General features: G+C 47.3%; 1 protein-coding gene across 1 annotated transcript in view; it reads right to left on the bottom strand.

Moving 5' to 3' along the window:
- The window catches only part of rev3l (REV3 like, DNA directed polymerase zeta catalytic subunit), a 197982-nt gene that overhangs the window by 66984 nt on the left and 113346 nt on the right, over positions 1-17652 (bottom strand). Inside the window, exons 10-13 of the mRNA XM_078399911.1 lie at positions 17405-17530; positions 15744-15990; positions 11867-12000; positions 1460-5966 (exon numbers count right to left, since the gene is read on the bottom strand). Coding sequence (XP_078256037.1) covers positions 1460-5966; positions 11867-12000; positions 15744-15990; positions 17405-17530 — 5014 coding nt within the window. The remainder of the gene's footprint in view (positions 1-1459; positions 5967-11866; positions 12001-15743; positions 15991-17404; positions 17531-17652) is intronic.

Below are 17652 nucleotides of genomic sequence, written 5' to 3'. Positions count from 1 at the left end.
ATGGCTCGAAGGGCCAAATGGCCTCCTCCTGCACCTATTTTCTATACCGCTTGGAAACAGGCCCTTCAGCCCACCGAGTCCGCATCGATGATCCATTAATATAAGTTGTTTACATATGTTATCCCACTTTCGCATGGACTCCCTGCATACGAGGTTTCATTTACAGAGGGCCAATTAACTTACAAACCCACACACTTTTTTTGGATGTGGGAGGAAACCAGAGCACCCGGAGGAATCCCACATGGTTACAGGGGAAATCTGCAAAATCCAAACAAACTGCACACAAGGTCAGGATTGTACCCGGGTCTGCAGAAGGATCTCGACCCGAAACGTCACCCATTCCTTCTCTCCAGAAATGTTGCCTGTCCCGCTGAGTTACTCCAGCACTTTGTGTCTACCTTGGACTTGATTGTATTCATGTACAGTATTATCTGATCGGAGTGGATAGCAATCAAGCTTTACACTGCACTTCAGTACACGAGACAAGAATAAACCTAAACCTAGAGTTGAGAAGTGTTCTTGACTGTTGAAAGAGTGAAATTCTGGGAAGAGTGTAGACTGAATTGGCAAAGTAACAGGAAATGTGTTTTGGAAGGTCAAACTTATTTATACATTAAGCAAGATAGATTTATGTTGCATTGGCAATTTTGCACATTGGAAACATATCAGCCTTTGTTACAATGACGATCCTGTGTTACAATGATCTGCTGTGTCAGCTCATCATGGTCTAAGACAGCACAGTGGTGCAACTGGTAGAGCCACTGCCTCACAGCGCCAGAGACCTAGGTTCCACCTTGACCTCGGGCCCTGTTTGTGTGGAGTTTGCACATACGTCCTGTGGCCCGCATGGGTTTCATCCCACGTCCCAAAGCCGTGTGTGTTTGTAGGTTTGCGGCCTCACCGACGGGTTGCAGCGGTTGATGTCTCCCGCCGGGCCGCAGAGAGGCCGAGGCCAGAGCCTCGTGGGTCAGGGCCCGCGCGCGGTCAACGGAGCCCGCGGCCGGCCCCTGGGTAGACGGAGCCCGCGGCCGGGGCCTGGATCGGCGTCACGGAGAGGACTCGGCGGCGACAGTGGAAAGGTCGGTGCAGCGGTCGATGATGGCACCGACTGACAGATGAGGACAGAGCGCGTGGAAGTGTGGACGCCACTGCCGGGGGAAGGGAGAAAGGAGGGCCGCCGTGAGGGGGGGGGGGGGGGGGGGAAGGAAAGAACAATGGACAAAGGGACCCGGCGTGGGGAGGGGGGGGGAAGAACCTGGCCCGGATTCTTTGTAACTTTGTAAGCGCCCTTTAAATGACAATAGACAATAGGTGCAGGAGGAGGCCGCACCAACAAGCACCATAGTTAGGCTTGAAGCAGGGTCTCTGGTGCCGTGAGTCTGTAGCTCTACCGCTGCGCCACCGTGCTAAGGTGTTAGTTGATAAATGAGATAGTTTATGGGGCAATTAGACCTCTTACCAGGGTTTGTCCGGAGCATCTGAAGGATCACTGCAGAATGGTTCCTGGAAGACGGTTTCTGCCAGATTATGATCAAGCAGAGTGGCCACTATTTCCTCGCGACTTGGCGGTGACATTAAAGGCTTTAAGACATGGGCCCCTGTGGTACGACTGACGTAACAGTTGCTCTTGGCTTGCAGTGGTGAACTGACGGATGCTGAAGAACCGTGGGACGTTGCTGGGGAGCAGGTGCTGTATTTGGAAGTACAGAGCTCTGGATCTTCACAGCTCATGGGTGCAGCCTCGTCACCGGTAAATCCCATTGCCCCGTTAGGGCTAGAGCCGGTGGACAGGCCGGAGAGGCAGACCTCTGACTTGTCACACTCTCTCCCGCTCCCCTCGTCCAACAGCATCAGCTGGCTGGAGCATGGCACCAGAGGGCTACACGAAGCTTCGTTCTCCAACGAATCGTGGCACCGGATGGGAGACTGGTCCTTGAGGTCCATAATCGACACTCCACACAAGTGAGAACCCGAGGAGTCTGAAGAGCTCGACAGTGTGTTCTGCACCGGCGCCTGGGAGCTGTTGCTGCTCAACTGCTTCGGCTTCTCCCCGTTGTCCAAAGAGGACTTCTGGAAGAGATCTGGGCTGAGTGTGCCCGGCCGAGCCCACTCGGCACAGTCTGTCAGCCGGGCTGCCTGGTCAAGGTGTTGGGCTTTACTGCTCTGACACTTGTTTGCACAGGCGGTCTCCATGACTGCCTGGGCAGGAACAGAGTCTTGGATCACGTCACTGAGGAACTTCTGAGGCAGGTTTTGCTCAGCTGCTGGCATGAACTGGCACCCAGAATAGACGGTGCAGTACCTGGTTGGTCCAACCGTGTTGATATCAAAGTTGTAGGACTGCGGGAGTTCGGGCGATAGACTATCAAAACTGTAACAGCTGTCAAAGCCGGCATCCGAATGGAAAACGGGACTGTCGTCAGAGAAAGGACATTTGGATTGAGAGCTCTGAGATTTCTTGGCCAGCTCCCTCTTTGTGGGTTTGACTTTCTTCTGGCCCAGCTTAGCACTTCTGGAGTTTTTTGTTTTTTTGGAGGAAGGGTCCTTTTGAGATTTTGATTGAGCCACAGACATCCCTCCGGGAAGGTCCGAGTCGGCAGAGCTTTTACTGCCTTCCTTTTGCTCGTTTGTGCGGGAGATATTTCTGTGCAATGGTGGTTTTGCTCCAGCGCTCTGAGCGCTGGCTAGCTGCGCCTTTTGTTGCCTTTTCTGCAGCATCTCCCTCAACACAACCAGACTAGACTGGCCATTACTCATTGACGCCTGACCATCCGTTGCCACACTTTGTTCGGATCTTTGAGACGGCGGAATGATATTTGCCTCCAAAAAGGTTTCCGACACGGACTTCTGTTTTATTCGAGGAGGGGTGAAATCGGATATGTCCAGAATGTTGCTGGTTTCTTGCTCCCTTTCGAAAAGCTTTTTTGCGAATCTATTGTAGTTACCTGGAGCGTAACTAAGACATGGGCCATCCTTTCCATTTCCTACCAGCGACACCCTGGCGGCCAGGCCGGCAGCATTGTTGACAGATGGAAACACAGGGTGCTGATTTGCCTCGGGCGTCAGGAGTGTGGGTTTGGGCTGCTGATATGGTTTGGATTGCTGGGCGTATTGAGATAGATGGTTTGCTTTACCATCAGCCACAAGCTGTGAATGGGCAAAGGCTGACTTTTGTTCAGGCCCGCCGTACAAGTGCAGCTGGGCTCCATTTTGAGTTTCTTTCATGTGAGAAGCAGGTTGGCTAGCGGTTTGCATGTGGCTGATGGGCTGTGACATGTGTTGTGATAGCTTGTTTCTCTGAAGTGCGCACACGTCCTCGGCAGACTGGACTGGCAGATGGGAATACTGCACGGGCTGGGGCGGGGGAACGGCAGAAGCCCCCGTTAGGTGACCGAAGCAATGCTCACTTTGTGAAAGGGCGAATTCTACCTGCGACACCACGTTTGTGTCCATCGATAACCTAAAGTTCTCTTTCATTTGAGTTTTGTTCTCCAACACGTAGATGGGATCGGCGATTGGACACGAAGGGCTGGATTTACCGAGGCTGAAATGCATCTGGGATGGAGGAGGCGTTGCTAGTTGAGATAACGCATCCGAGACTGGCTCGACTGGTGGGTAAGTAAACGCAGGCAAGTCCGCATTTTCATCGGTCTCCAGCAAAGAGCAATAGTAACCAGCGGATTCTCCTTGAATGTCTTCAGAGTAAGGCTGTGTTGAGGGGAGATGCCCTGTCGAGCAGATGCTGAGAGGAATACTGGGTTGCTTGTCAGACTTGCAAGGTTCTTCAACAAGTACGTTGTCAACATTTTTACAAAACCCGTTTCCATCGTTCTCTTTGGAAGATGAGCTCAGTTCACCATTGACAAGTTCACAACTTCCTTTTTGCTCGTGATCTTCTGAGCTTTGCGATGTGCCTTGCTTTCCGCCAGAGTGTGGAGTTTTGCTTTTCTGTTTCCGAGTCCATCTTTTCCTGGCCTTTTTCCGATGCTTCCCCTTCGGTTTGGCTTTCCCACCGCTAGCCACCTGCTTGGTTTTCTGCGATACCTTTGTCTTTTTAGCTGCTGCCTGGTTGGCAGCGCAGGGGGGCTTTTTCCTGGATTTCAAACACTGCTTGTTGTCGCCGTTCCTGTTACCTCGTGCCGAACATTTCTCATCAGAAATCCTCAGAGCACAAGGATCGCAGTCTCCAACCAGCACGTCATCGTCTGCAGAAGCAAAGGACGGCAATCCGTCCTCTTGTATTTCACTCGGTGACCAACATCGAGGCGGAGACGGTTTGGAAGGACTTGGCGTTCTCTCCGACATAAACCCGAGCTTAGACATTACGTCTTTATATTCTGTTGAACAGTCATCAGCCTCAGCACTGTAGCAAGGTGACGGAGGGGAGAGGGTTTCAAACTCTATCTTCTTTGTTTTTACTCGACTTTGGCCAGCAGGTCTCAGTTTTTCTTTCCGTTGCAGTTTTCTGAACCTTCCTGCTCGTTTCTTTAAGCTCACTTGAACTTTTGGTTTCTTTCCTCTCTTTGGTGTGGGCGCGGTCAGGGGTTTGCTAACGAAAGGAGGCTCGGTGACCTTGGGCCACCAGTCTTTCAATGGGGAAAGCTTCTGGTACCTCTGGATGTTGTCATTGTCCAGCACCACATGGTCCTCGTTGGAATCCACTTTCCCTATCTTCACCAACATATTTTTTCTCCCTTTGAACCGGTTGATTATAATGTATTTTATTATCACGGGGGGCTCCTCCTTGTTAAGCCTCCTCCTTTTGCGCGTTTGCTGAGACAGATCCGCTCCATTTTCACCGACTTTCGAACACTCTGGCCGAGCTGGACTTGCCTTTAAGATCTCCGAGCCTTGGGCAAGCTCGCCGTCTTCCGCCTCGTAACTCACTTTCCGCTTGGTTCGGAGAGTGTACTTACTGCACGCTAGTCGAAATGATTGCCCCTCGAGTCCATTTTGTGAAGACCTTGCCACATGAAAGCCTGGGGATGCTACTGGCAGCACAGTGTCTTTAGAAGGAACAGATTGGTGCTCAGGTGGCCCTTTGCCTTGCATCGAGCCACTGCCACGAGAACATTCACCACTTATCTTTGGAACTGTGGACTTGCGGCTCACTTGGGACCCGTTCGATTTCCTTCTATTTAATTTAAGCTTCTTGAAGACCTTTTCTGGACACTTCAGGCAATTGGGGAGCACCACACTCGGAAAAAACGTGTACTGCGCCTCGTGCTGGTCAATGACCGTTTTCTCCCGTTGAGTTGCCTGGAAGTCCTCGTATCTGATCTTAAGGTTCTGTTCGATGCTCGGCCCACCGTCCTTGGAAGAGTTCTTGTGTTGTTCAAAAAGCTGAACCCCATTCTTCATACCTATCAGGGGAATCAGCGGTTTATCGTTTTCTTTCTTATTGAACGTGAGTGGAACTTTATTAGCCATCCTTCCAACGAAGGAACTGAGATTAGGATTGGTGTGAAATTCGCCTTCGCTGGTTGGGCTTCTCCGGTGACCAGACGATGAGTTCTTTTCACAGTTAATGCTCAGGAATCGTTTGACTCTGTGCAGCCGATCAGTTTGAGGGGACAGCTGATTTTCGTAGTCGCTGCTTACATGTTTGCCTTCACAGACGGCATCCAGAGATCTGGCCACCACGTCAGGGTCCACAAACTTCACACTGTCCTCACCACATCCGCTGTATCTCAAATCGTAACCGGCCTCATTGGAGAAGTTGGAAACAGAGTGCTCCGGCTTCTTGGCTTTGATGAACGTGTTTTGGTACGAGGGCAACTCCGTAGGGTTCAAGCCATCCAGCGTGTGAAGTGTGGTACCCGCACGATTGCACTGCAGACCAACGCGATCAGACGACGGCAGCTCCAGTATCGCAGGCTCTTTGTGAAAAGTTGTCTTGGTCAGCACTTTGTCTCGAACTGCTAGCGTCGAGTGACTTCTTGAACCATTTTCGCCTAAAGTATTATCTGAAATTCAACAAAGAACAAATAAAAAATGTCAGCACAATGCAGTAAATTTTGCAACATTAATAGTTATCAAGTTTCATGTCTTCTCCACTTGCTACCAAGCTGTTCTCAACTTGATTAGTTGAATTGTAGCAACATTTACACCGTTTACACTAGTTTGGAGAGGGCGATGGGGGGAAATTAAGGGTGATTAAGGGTAATACAGTGCAGAAACAGGCCCTTCGACCCAACTTGCCCACAACATGTCCCAGTATAAAATTATAAAAGGACTGGACAAGCTAGATGCAGAAAAAATGTTCCCAATGTGGGAGGAGTCCAGAACTAGGGGCCACAGTCTAAGAATAAAGGGGAGGCCATTTAAAACTGAGGTGAGAAGGAACATTTTCACCCAGAGAGTTGTAAATTTGTGGAATTCTCTGCCACAGAAGGCAGTGGAGGCCAATTCACTGGATGAATTTAAAAGAGAGTTAGATAGAGCTCTAGGGGCTAGCGGAATCAAAGGATATGGAGAGAAGGCAGGCACGGGTTACTGATTGTGGATGATCAGCCATGATCACAATGAATGGCGGTGCTGGCTCAAAGGGCCAAATGGCCTCCTCCTGCACCTATTTTCTATGTTTTCTATATTTTCTATCTATGTTTCTACACGAGAGCAGAAAGTAGGCAGATTAGAATTTGGGGGCAAATACTGTCCCAATGTAGGGGGAGTCCAGAACAAGGGGCCACAGTTTAAGAATAAGGGGTAGGCCATTTAGAACTGAGATGAGGAAAACCTTTTTCAGTCAGAGAGTTGTGAATCTGTGGAATTCTCTGCCTCAGAAGGCAGTGGAGGCCAATTCTCTGAATGCATTCAAGAGAGAGCTAGATAGAGCTCTTAAGGATAGCGGAGTCAGGGGGTATGGGGAGAAGGCAGGAACGGGGTACTGATTGAGAATGATCAGCCATGATCACATTGAATGGCGGTGCTGGCTCGAAGTGTACAAAATTATAAGAGACATATATATGGCAGACAGTCAGAACCTTTTTTCCCCCCAGGATGGAAGTGTCAAAGACTAGAGGGCACAGCTTTAAGGTGAAAGGGACAAAGTTTAAAGATGATGCCCGGGATAGGTTTTTATTTACAGAGGGTAGAAACATAGACAATATGTGCAGGAGGAGGCCATTCGGCCCTTCGAGCCAGCACCGCCATTCAATGTGATCATGGCTGATCATCCACAATCAGTAACCCGTGCCTGCCTTCTCCCAATATCCTTTGATTCCTCTAGCTCTCAGAGCTCTATCTAACTCTCTAAATTCATCCAGTGAATTGGCCTCCACTGCCTTCTGCGGCAGAGAATTCCACAAATTCACAACTCTCTGGGTGAACAAGTTTCTTCACACCTCAGTTTTAAATGGCCTCCCCTTTATTCTTAACACGCTGACAGGGATGGTGGTGAGGCCGATAAAATAGTGATGTTAAGAGACTTTCAGTCAGGCACAAGGAGGGATATGGATAATGTGCATGCAAAGGAAATTAGTTTAACTTGGCATTATGTTCGGCACTGACATTGTGGGCCGAAGGGCCCATCGCTGTCCATACTGTTCTATGAAATTACATAGGACAGAAAACTATTTTGGGACATTTTAATCTATAATATTTTTTAAAGTTCTGCACCCTCCATGAACATCCTGAATAAAATGTAATGACTATTTGCACAGTAAGAGGCCTGAACTGTGAAACCTCTGAGCCCTTCAAAGTGATTTGTTAAAAAACTAAATCTAAACATAAACTTAAACTTCGCACGCTTCAGTCCATAAAACATCAATAAAAGTTTACTCTGTTTGCACTTCCCCTCCTTAAAATTGCAATGAAAGTCAAACACATTTAAGAGTTTTGTCCGTTTCATAGAAACATAGAAAATAGGTGCAGGAGGAGGCCATTTGGCCCTTCAAGCCAGCACCACCATTCATTGTGATCATGGCTGATCATCCATAAATTTATTATCTTTTGATAAATTTATTAAATTTATCGTTTCATTATCTTTGCTCAGTGCAATGGTACAAAATCACCAATTCATAAGATAAAAGTCAAGCCCAAATGTAATATATACACCGACCGATCAGGAAAAAAATTATTATGACCTGATGAGCCTAAACATTATGGCCACCTGCCTAATATGCTGTTGGTCCTCCGTGTGCAGCCTCATACGCAGCAGGGTGCGATGCACTGTGTATTGTGACACATTCCTCCCGTGACCACCATTAACATTTTCTGTGACTTGTGCCACAGTCGACCTTCTGTCGGTTCGGACCAGACGGGATAGCCTTCGTTGCCCTCGCGCATCGATGAGCAACAGCAACCACCAGCACGACCAACAGCAAATTAGGCAGGTGGCCATAATGTTTTGGCTCATCAGGTCATAATGTTTTGGCTGATCGTTGTAGAGGGGAGTGCAAACAAAAATTTGAGGTAACATGTCTTTAAAAGCTGGTAATGAGAGACAGACACGGTCACATCTGTAGAGAGAGTAAGATCTGCAATAAAACTCCATGGATGACGAGGTGATGTTCTTCCAGTCTTATGTTGGATATCACTGAAGCATGAAGGTTTAGTTTAGAGATACAGCGCGGAAACAAGTCCTTTCAGCCCACCGGGTCCACGCCGCCCAGCGATCCCCGCATATTAACACTATCCTACACCCACTAGGGACAATTTTTTTAACATTTACCACGCCAATTAACCTACAAACCTGCACGAATTTGGAGTGTGGGAGGAAACCAAAGATCTCGGCGAAAACCCACGCAGGTCACAGGGAGAAGGTACAAACTCCGTACAGACAAGCTCCCATAGTCAGGATCGAACCTGAGTCTCCGGCGCTGCATTCGCTGTAAGGCAGCAACTCTACCGCTGCGCCACCATGCCGCGCAGAAGACAGGTTGAAGATAGAATAGAGGGGGCATGGATACAGTATTCAAGTGATAGGTGACTGGAAGGGTCATCTTTGCAGAATGAATGGAAATATTCAGTAGCCCGGTCCCTCCAATGTAGAGGAAATTGGAAGAACCTACGACTTTTAATTTTAATACTGGTAACAGTAGAACATTAAAAGACAGCTCTAAAGTTTATTTAATTTGGAAGATAGTTACAAAACACTGTCTGATGCATCTCAACTAGAACAAACCTAACTGGTTTTAAAAACAAAATGATTTGTGAATAGACTTCACTACCACTTGAAAGGCATTTATCAGAAAACCATCAAATTACAGGAGTAATACACTAGTAAGAAAAGGGTGTCACAGTGGAGCTGCTGCTGCCTCACAGCGCCGGAGACCCGGCTTCCATCCCGACTATGGGTGCTGTCTGTGTGGACAATAGACAATAGGTGCAGGAGGAGGCCATTCAGCCCTTCGAGCCAGCACCACCATTCAATGTGATCATGGCTGATCATTCTCAATCAGTACCCCGTTCCTGCCTTCTCCCCATACCCCCTGACTCCGCTATCCTTAAGAGCTCTATCTAGCTCTCTCTTGAATGCATTCAGAGAATTGGCCTCCACTGCCTTCTGAGGCAGAGAATTCCACAGATTCACAACTCTCTGACTGAAAAAGGTTTTCCTCATCTCAGATCTAAATGGCCTACCCCTTATTCTTAAAACTGTGGCCCCTTGTTCTGGACTCCCCCAACATTGGGAACATGTTTCCTGCCTCTAACGTGTCCAACCCTTTAATAATCTTATACGTTTCGATAAGACCTCCTGTCATCCTTCTAAATTCCAGTGTATACAAGCCTAGTCACTCCAGTCTTTCCAGTTTGCATGTTCTCCCTGTGACTGCACGGGTGTCCTCCAGGTGCTCTGGTTTCCACAGTTGGTTATGATATACCCTGTCAGTCAGAGAGTTGTGAATCTGTGGAATTCTCTGCCTCAGAAGGCAGTGGAGGCCAATTCTCTGAATGCATTCAAGAGAGAGCTGGATAGAGCTCTTAAGGATAGCGGAGTCAGGGGGTATGGGGAGAAGGCAGGAACGGGGTACTGATTGAGAATGATCAGCCATGATCACATTGAATGGCGGTGCTGGCTTGAAGGGCCGAATGGCCTCCTCCTGCACCTATTGTCTATTGATCAGCCAAAACATTATGTGTAGGAAAATAACTTGCAGATGCTGGTATAAATCGAAGGTATACACAAAATGCTGGAGTCACTCAGCGGGTCAGGCAGCATCTCTGGAGAGAAGGAATGGGTGACGTTTCGGGTTGAGACCCTTCTTCAGACTGATGAGTATAGCTAAAACATTATGACTTGATGAGCCAGAACATTATGAGCACCTGTCTAATATGCTGTTGGTCCTCCGTGTGCAGCCCCATACGCAGCAGGGTGCGATGCACTGTGTATTGTGACACATTCCTCCCGTGACCACCATTAACATTTTCTGTGATTTGTGCCACAGTCGACCTCCAGCGGTTCGGACCAGACGGGATAGCCTTCGTTGCCCTCGCGCATCGATGAGCCTTGGGCGCCCAACACCCTGTCTGTCGCCGGTTTGTGGTTTGTCCCTCCTCGGACCACTGTCGGTAGGTACTCACCACTGCTGACCGGGAGCACCCCACAAGCCTTGCCGTTTCAGAGATGCTCTGACCCAGTCGTCTGGCCATAACAATTTGGCCCTTGTGAAAGTCACTCAGGTCTTTTCTCCTGCCCATTTCTCCTACATCCAACACATCAACTTCAAGAAGTGACTGTTCACTTGCTGCCTAATATATCCCACCCCTTGACAGGTGCCATTGTAACAAGATAACCAATGTTATTCACTTCACCTGTCAGTGGTCAGAATGTTTTGGCTCATCAGTGTATTTACCACGTAAAAGTGGTGCAGTTGATAAGAGCTGCTGCCTTACGGCACCAGACACCAGAGTTGGCTCCTGGCTATGGGTGCTGTGTGCGTGGAGTTTGCATGTTCGCCCTATGGCCGTGTGGATTTCCACCCACATACCAATGACGTGCAGGTTTGTAGGTTAACTGGCCTCTGAAATTGCCCCCAGTGTGTAGGAAGTGGATGAGATAACATGGAACTAGTGTGAATAGGTGATCAATGGTCGGCATAGACTCAGTGGGCCAAAGAGCCTGATTCCATTCTGTATCGCTAAACTAAAATCCAGCACTGAAAGCACTGTCGAAGATGTCTATAATGAAACGGTGAAAAGAAAGGCAGTCAGAGAGAGAGGGAGAATAAAGGGGAGGCCATTTAAAACTGAGGTGAGAAGGAACTTTTTCACCCAGAGAGTTGTAAATTTGTGGAATTCTCTGCCACAGATGGCAGTGGATGAATTTAAGAGTTAGATAAAGCTCTAGGGTCTAGTGGAATCAAGGGATATGGGGCGAAGGCAGGCACAGGTTACTGCTTGTGGATGATCAGCCATGATCACAATGAATGGTGGTGTGTACAGGCTCGAAGGGCCGAATGGCCTCCTCCTCCACCTATTTTCCATTTTTCTGTTTCGATGAGACAAGGACAAGAAAATGAGAATTCAGGAGTTGGTAAAATTCAAATGAGGGTAATGATAAATAGCTATCTCCATCCTCCTAGGTTCGAGACACTAAATTACCAATGAAGACACCTGCACCTTTTGTCTATTGTCTAATATGATCATGGCTGATCATCCACAATCAGTACCCTGTACCTGCTTTTTTCCCCATATCCTTGATTCCATTTAACCCCAAGAGCTGTATCTAACTCTCTCATAAATACATCTAGTGAATTGGCCTGCAATGCCTTCTGTGGCAGAGAATTTACAGAAGTGCAGATGGTATCGCATAGCCCAATGAAGAATAGCCAAAAGTTTAAATCAACTTTGTGTCAGGCAAGGAGAAGTACTTGCTCTTCAATACTCAAGGGGTAACAATACAGCCAAGAAAGTCACTTACCGGTGTTTTCATCTGCTGCCCCATCAAGCTGAGGAATAGAAAGATTAGCCATCATGTTGCCATTTCCTATCTGACCATCAGAGAACGCATTATCTTCCTCTGACGAGCAGTCATTTGCATTCTTTTCTGAAAATCTGAAAGATTTGTTATACAATAACTCTGCAAAAATATTTGTAGGAAAAAAAACTGCAGATGCTGGTTAAAATCGAAGATAGACACAAAATGCTGGAGTAACTCAGCGGGTCAGGCAGCATCTCTGGAGAGAAGGAGCTTGGGGGCGTGGCTGTGTTCTGCAGCTGCGGCTCACCGGCAGTCTCTCTGTCTTTTTTTTGTTTTGTCTATTGTCATCGTTTAAATGTACGTTTTGATCTATTTTTAACTCTGTTTATGTGGGGGGTGGTGGGAACCTTTTTTTCCAATCTCCTCCTCAACGGAGATGCGACCTTTATCGTGTCGTATCTCCGTTCGCGCTACGGCCTAACACCGTGGAGTCGGCGGCCTCCAGCTGGGATCGACATTGAAGACTCCGGTCGCAGGGCCTGGACTTACCATCTCGGAGGCTTCGGTCGTGGGCCTGCAGACCGCAACATCTGGAGTTCGCAGGTCCCTGGCTGGCGACCGGCTTTCGGGAGCTCCAGCCGTAGCAGCTTCGACCGCCCCGAAACGCGAGGTTTGATTGACCCGCTCGCAGGCCCTTCATCGCCCTGCGTGGCCTGGCCGCGGCATTTTCCATCGCCCGGTGGGGGCTCAGGACCTTCATCGGCCTGCTCGGCTCGGCCCTGGGACTTTCCATCGCCCAGTGGGGGCTTCAAGAGTTGGGAGCCTCGATCGCCTCGTGGCACCACGGGAGAAGAATGAGGAGGAGATAAGACTTTTCTTTGCCTTCCATCACAGTGAGGGTGTGCCTGGAGCAATCACTGTGATGGCTGTTTGTGTTAAAAATTGTAATTGTGTGTCTTGTGTTCTTTATTGTCTACTGCCGGATCCTGACGTGAGAGGACGCTGGCGCTATTTGTGCGCCGCTTCTCCGTCAGGATAGTTTGTCTGTTTGTTTTTATGTCTTGACTGTTTTTGTAAAGCGTCTTTGAGCACTTGGAAAAGCGCTATAAAAAATAAATGTTTATTATTATTATTATTAAGGAATGGGTGACGTTATCGGGTCGAGACCAATCTTCAGAAGGGTCTAGACCCGAAAAGTCACCCATTCCTTCTCTCGAGATGCTCTCTGACCCGCTGAGTTACTCCAGCATTTTGTGTCTATCTGCAAAAATATTCATAGGTTTGAAACATCTTTCAACACTAACAGTGTTTGACAAGATTAGAAAGCATGCTACAGTTATGGCCCACTTACCAAATACAGTGGAGACGAGTCAAACCAGAAAATAAATGTAAACTTAGTCTCATCCCTTATTAATGTGTAAACATTAATTTTACGGATTACGTTCTGTAGGTTTTTGTTATGCATTTCTAGAATTTTCTTACTGGAACAGAATGTGAGAATTCTTGGGTGTGTTACACCCTTCTGCATGACTTGATCAAGGCAGCAGTGGGAAAGGAATGGAACAGGGACTCTACTGTGGGGGAGGTAGAAGAGTTCAAGGAGCAATTATTTAGTTCAGGCAGAGGGAATGACATCCACGGCCTTCTGCCCTTTGGGCACCAGGTTGAAGAAATGTGGACATAAATGGCAAAGATCTACAAGGAAATACATTTAATGATCCTTAAGCATTTAAGGAAGGAAATTGAAAATATATGTTTGGTGGTTTGGCAGATGACCTTTACCCGAATTGAATGCTAATATTTATTTTAAAAGCAAGGAATCGCATGAAATATCAGCTGATATGCTTAGGGCAGGATGTGGAATGGATAGACACAGAGTGCTGGAGTAACTCAGAGGGTCAGGCAGCATCTGTGGAGAACATGGATAGGTGACGTTTCACAGAGTACTGGAGTAACTCAGCGGGTCAGGCAGCATCTCTGGAGAACATGGATAGGTGACATTTCACAGAGTGCTGGAGTAACTCAGCGGGTCAGGCAGCATCTGTGGAGAACATGGATAGGTGACGTTTCACAGAGTGCTGGAGTAACTCAGCGGGTCAGGCAGCCACTCTGAATAAAAATAGGTGACATTTCGGGTTGGAACCTGTTGGATGAGCGTGTTAAACCACATTTGAGGCGCTGAGAGACACGAGTTCCTATTTTTCTGATCAGTCATATCATATCATCATATCATATCATATATATACAGCCGGAAACAGGCCTTTTCGGTCCACCAAGTCCGTGCCGCCCAGCGATCCCCGTACATTAACACTATCCTACACCCACTAGGGACAATTTTTACATTTACCCAGCCAATTAACCTACATACCTGTACGTCTTTGGAGTGTGGGAGGAAACTGAAGATCTCGGAGAAAACCCACGCAGGTCACGGGGAGAACGTACAAACTCCTTACAGTGCAGCACCCGTAGTCAGGATCGAACCTGAGTCTCCGGCGCTGCATTCGCTGTAAAGCAGCAACTCTACCGCTGCGCTACCGTGCATCTATTCCTTGCACCCATATACAGTATTAAATACTGAAGGAATGGGTGAAAGGAATAGGCGACTGAACAGAAAAATAGGAACTCGTGTTTCTCAGCTCCACACATGTTTTTTAACATGGAGACAGATCACAACTGATTTACAAATTAACACCAAAGCTCACTTATCTTCTGATACGAATAGAGCAAAAAATAGATACTTTTATGTAAAATTGAGCTAGCATCTATGGCTTTTTGAGGGAAACCAGTTACATTCAGTATTACTTTGGAACTAATCCCACATGTTGTAGTAACTTTAATTTTAACATGACATCTTCTTGTCCTAGAATTCATGAACCAGGAGCAGTTGAGAACACAGAAGGAGAGACAGGGAAGGGCGGAGAAGTTTAAAGGTTGAGTGAACAGAACGGAAAGAGATTGGGGTTAATGGGGAAAATGGAAAGGGGAAATGGCAGCATCTAAACAGTTATGGTGAGAAAGCAATCTGAATATTGAAACAATGGTTAAATGAAGTGTTTGCCAAGAGGGTAGGAAGCCTTGATCCAGACATACTTTGACAAGGTCCAGTGCAGGTCAGCTATTCAAATCCTCCAACTAATTTTGAATGAATGTTTTTATTAGTAATAGTGACCATGGAACAAAAATCCAAAGGCAAAGTACTGCATGTGCTGGAAATCTGAAATAAAAAGCAAAACATGCCGGAAATACTCAACAGGTCCAGAAGCATCTAAAGAGAAAGAAAGAGAATGAATGTTTCAGGTCACTGATCTTTCACCAGGATATTGCAGAATTCCCTCTTATGTTCGATGACGTAACATATTATAGGGAAAGGAATCTGCCCCCCTTGCAAGGCCTGGCCTTTTGGCTACTCCAGAAACTCTGTTCAGGGGGATTTAGGAATGGATGATAAAAGTTGGCCTTGGTAGCAAGGTCCACATGTCATGAACAACTTAAATAGTAAAACATGAAAAACATTAAATACCTAATTACTGAAGTGTACGCAAAAAAAAGAATTTCACTGTGCACATGTGACAATAAAGCAGCATTGAAATCATATTCACAGAATGTACTAGTGGAAACAAAGAATTTGTAGCAGATGCTGGTTTATACCAAAGCTAGACACAAAGTGCCAGAGTAACTTGTGGGTCAGGCAGCATCTCTGGGGAAAACGATGGATGCTGTCTGAAGAAGGGTCCCCACCCAAAACGTCACCCATCCTTTTCTCCAGAGATGCTTCCTGACCCATCGAGTTACTCCAGCACTTTGTGTCTATCTCTGCTATTCACAGAGTACTAAGTGCACCCAAGCATTGAATGCTCCATGTAATTAAATTCCATACCTCATTTTCCTAACATTATCCGGAAGATCGCCATCCCATCGCTGCGACATTATTAAACTAAGTTCCAACTCTTCTTTCTGAACTTCAGGTTCATTTTCTTCATCGTCGCTGTTCTGCTGGTAGCTGCGGTTTCCTGAAGATTGCGGCTGTGAAGACCGACCAGGCACAAACTGGGCTGTGTCCATGCCATACTCATCGTCCTCCAACCCAGCTAGCAGGTGAACCATTGCCTGGTCCCCACTGGCATCTATTGGAATAACCAATGTTCAAGATGAGTTTGGATGGAAGCAACAAATATACACCGATCCGCCAAAACATTATGACCTGATGAGCCAAAACATTATGGCCACCTGCCTAATATGCTGTTGGTCCTCCATGTGCAGTCCCATACGCAGCAGGGTGCGATGCACTGTGTATTGTGACACATTCCTCCCGTGACCACCATTAACATTTTCTGTGACATGTGCCACAGTAGACCTTCTGTCGGTTCGGACCAGACGGGATAGCCTTCGTTGCCCTCGCGCATCGATGAGCCTTGGGCGCCCAACACCCTGTCTGTCGCCGGTTTGTGGTTTGTCCCTCCTCGGACCACTGTCGGTAGGTACTCACCACTGCTGACCGGGAGCACCCCACAAGCCTTGCCGTTTCACAGATGCTCTGACCCAGTCGTCTGGCCAGAACAATTTGGCCCTTGTCAAAGTCGCTCAGGTCTTTACTCCTGCCCATTTCTCCTGCATCTAACACATCAACGTCAAGAACTGCTGCCTAATATATCCCACCCCTTGACAGGTGCCATTGTAACATGATAATCAATGTTATTCACTTTGCCTGTCAGTGGTCATAATGTTTTGGCTCATTGGTGTATTATTCTCATAACACTGTATCTTTGGCAGGTTCCCCCTCTTCTGCTCCAAGTTAAAACAAAATCCTATCCAGTCTCTTCTCACAACCAAATCAATCCATTTCTGGTGACATCCTGTGGAATTTCCTTTGTAGCACAATGTCACTTTTTGTTTACATAGACATTCAGTCTAGGACTCTCATCGAAATTAACTGGTGGGTGGTGGATTAAACCGATTGGCATAACAGCTTCCAATTTTGTCAGATAGAGTCATACAGACACTTCAGCCCAACATCCCCATGCCGACCAACATGCCCCATCTAAGCTAGTCCCATTTTTCCATATCCCTCTAGGCTTTTCCTAACCATGTACCTGCGCAAATATCTTCAATTATCTATATACTAAAACTCTTGTTTGTTTGTTTGTTTGTTCCTGAACTACAGCCAAAACGGTACACGATAGCACGACAATTTTAGGCCCACCTTACTCACCGTCGTCCCTTTGGTGCGAATGGAAGGAGTTTCATTGAAATCGGTGTTATATTTTTAAAGTTATTCACATTTTAAAGTTTAAAGTTATCTCCTAGGGAGGGAGGGAGGATAAGAGGGGTTGAGGGGAATGGAGTGGGGGAGGGAGGGGAAGGGGGGGCGGAGGAGGGGGGGAGGGGAGAAGAGGGGGAAGGGAAGGAGGTAGTGGGAAGGAGGGGAAGGGGGAGGGGGGAGTGGGGGAGGAGAGGATGCTGCACCAATGCAGGAGAGGTTTAGGCCCAATGGGTCCACTTGGTCTAGTATAAAATAAATGTCGAACCTTACATACTCACTGAGAATTGGATTCTGAATCAACCTCTGCGAGGAGGGATGGAATGTCTGACTGTTATCCATTATATTTAGAATAGTTTCTTCATCGACGATCGCCTCTTCAGTCTTCTCATCTCCTTGGCTCACTCCTTCAATTGAGGGGATGGGGATGGGGGTGGGAAGACATTCAATTTTTATTTTGAAACACAAATGCACAATGGTGCAACTTATGAAAAGACGTCCAATAAATCTATTCCTTTAATTTCAAGTC

This window comes from Rhinoraja longicauda, chromosome 5 (assembly GCF_053455715.1).
Source record: "Rhinoraja longicauda isolate Sanriku21f chromosome 5, sRhiLon1.1, whole genome shotgun sequence".
Lineage (NCBI taxonomy): Eukaryota > Metazoa > Chordata > Chondrichthyes > Rajiformes > Arhynchobatidae > Rhinoraja > Rhinoraja longicauda.
This window is presented reverse-complemented; position numbering and strand designations above follow the sequence as displayed.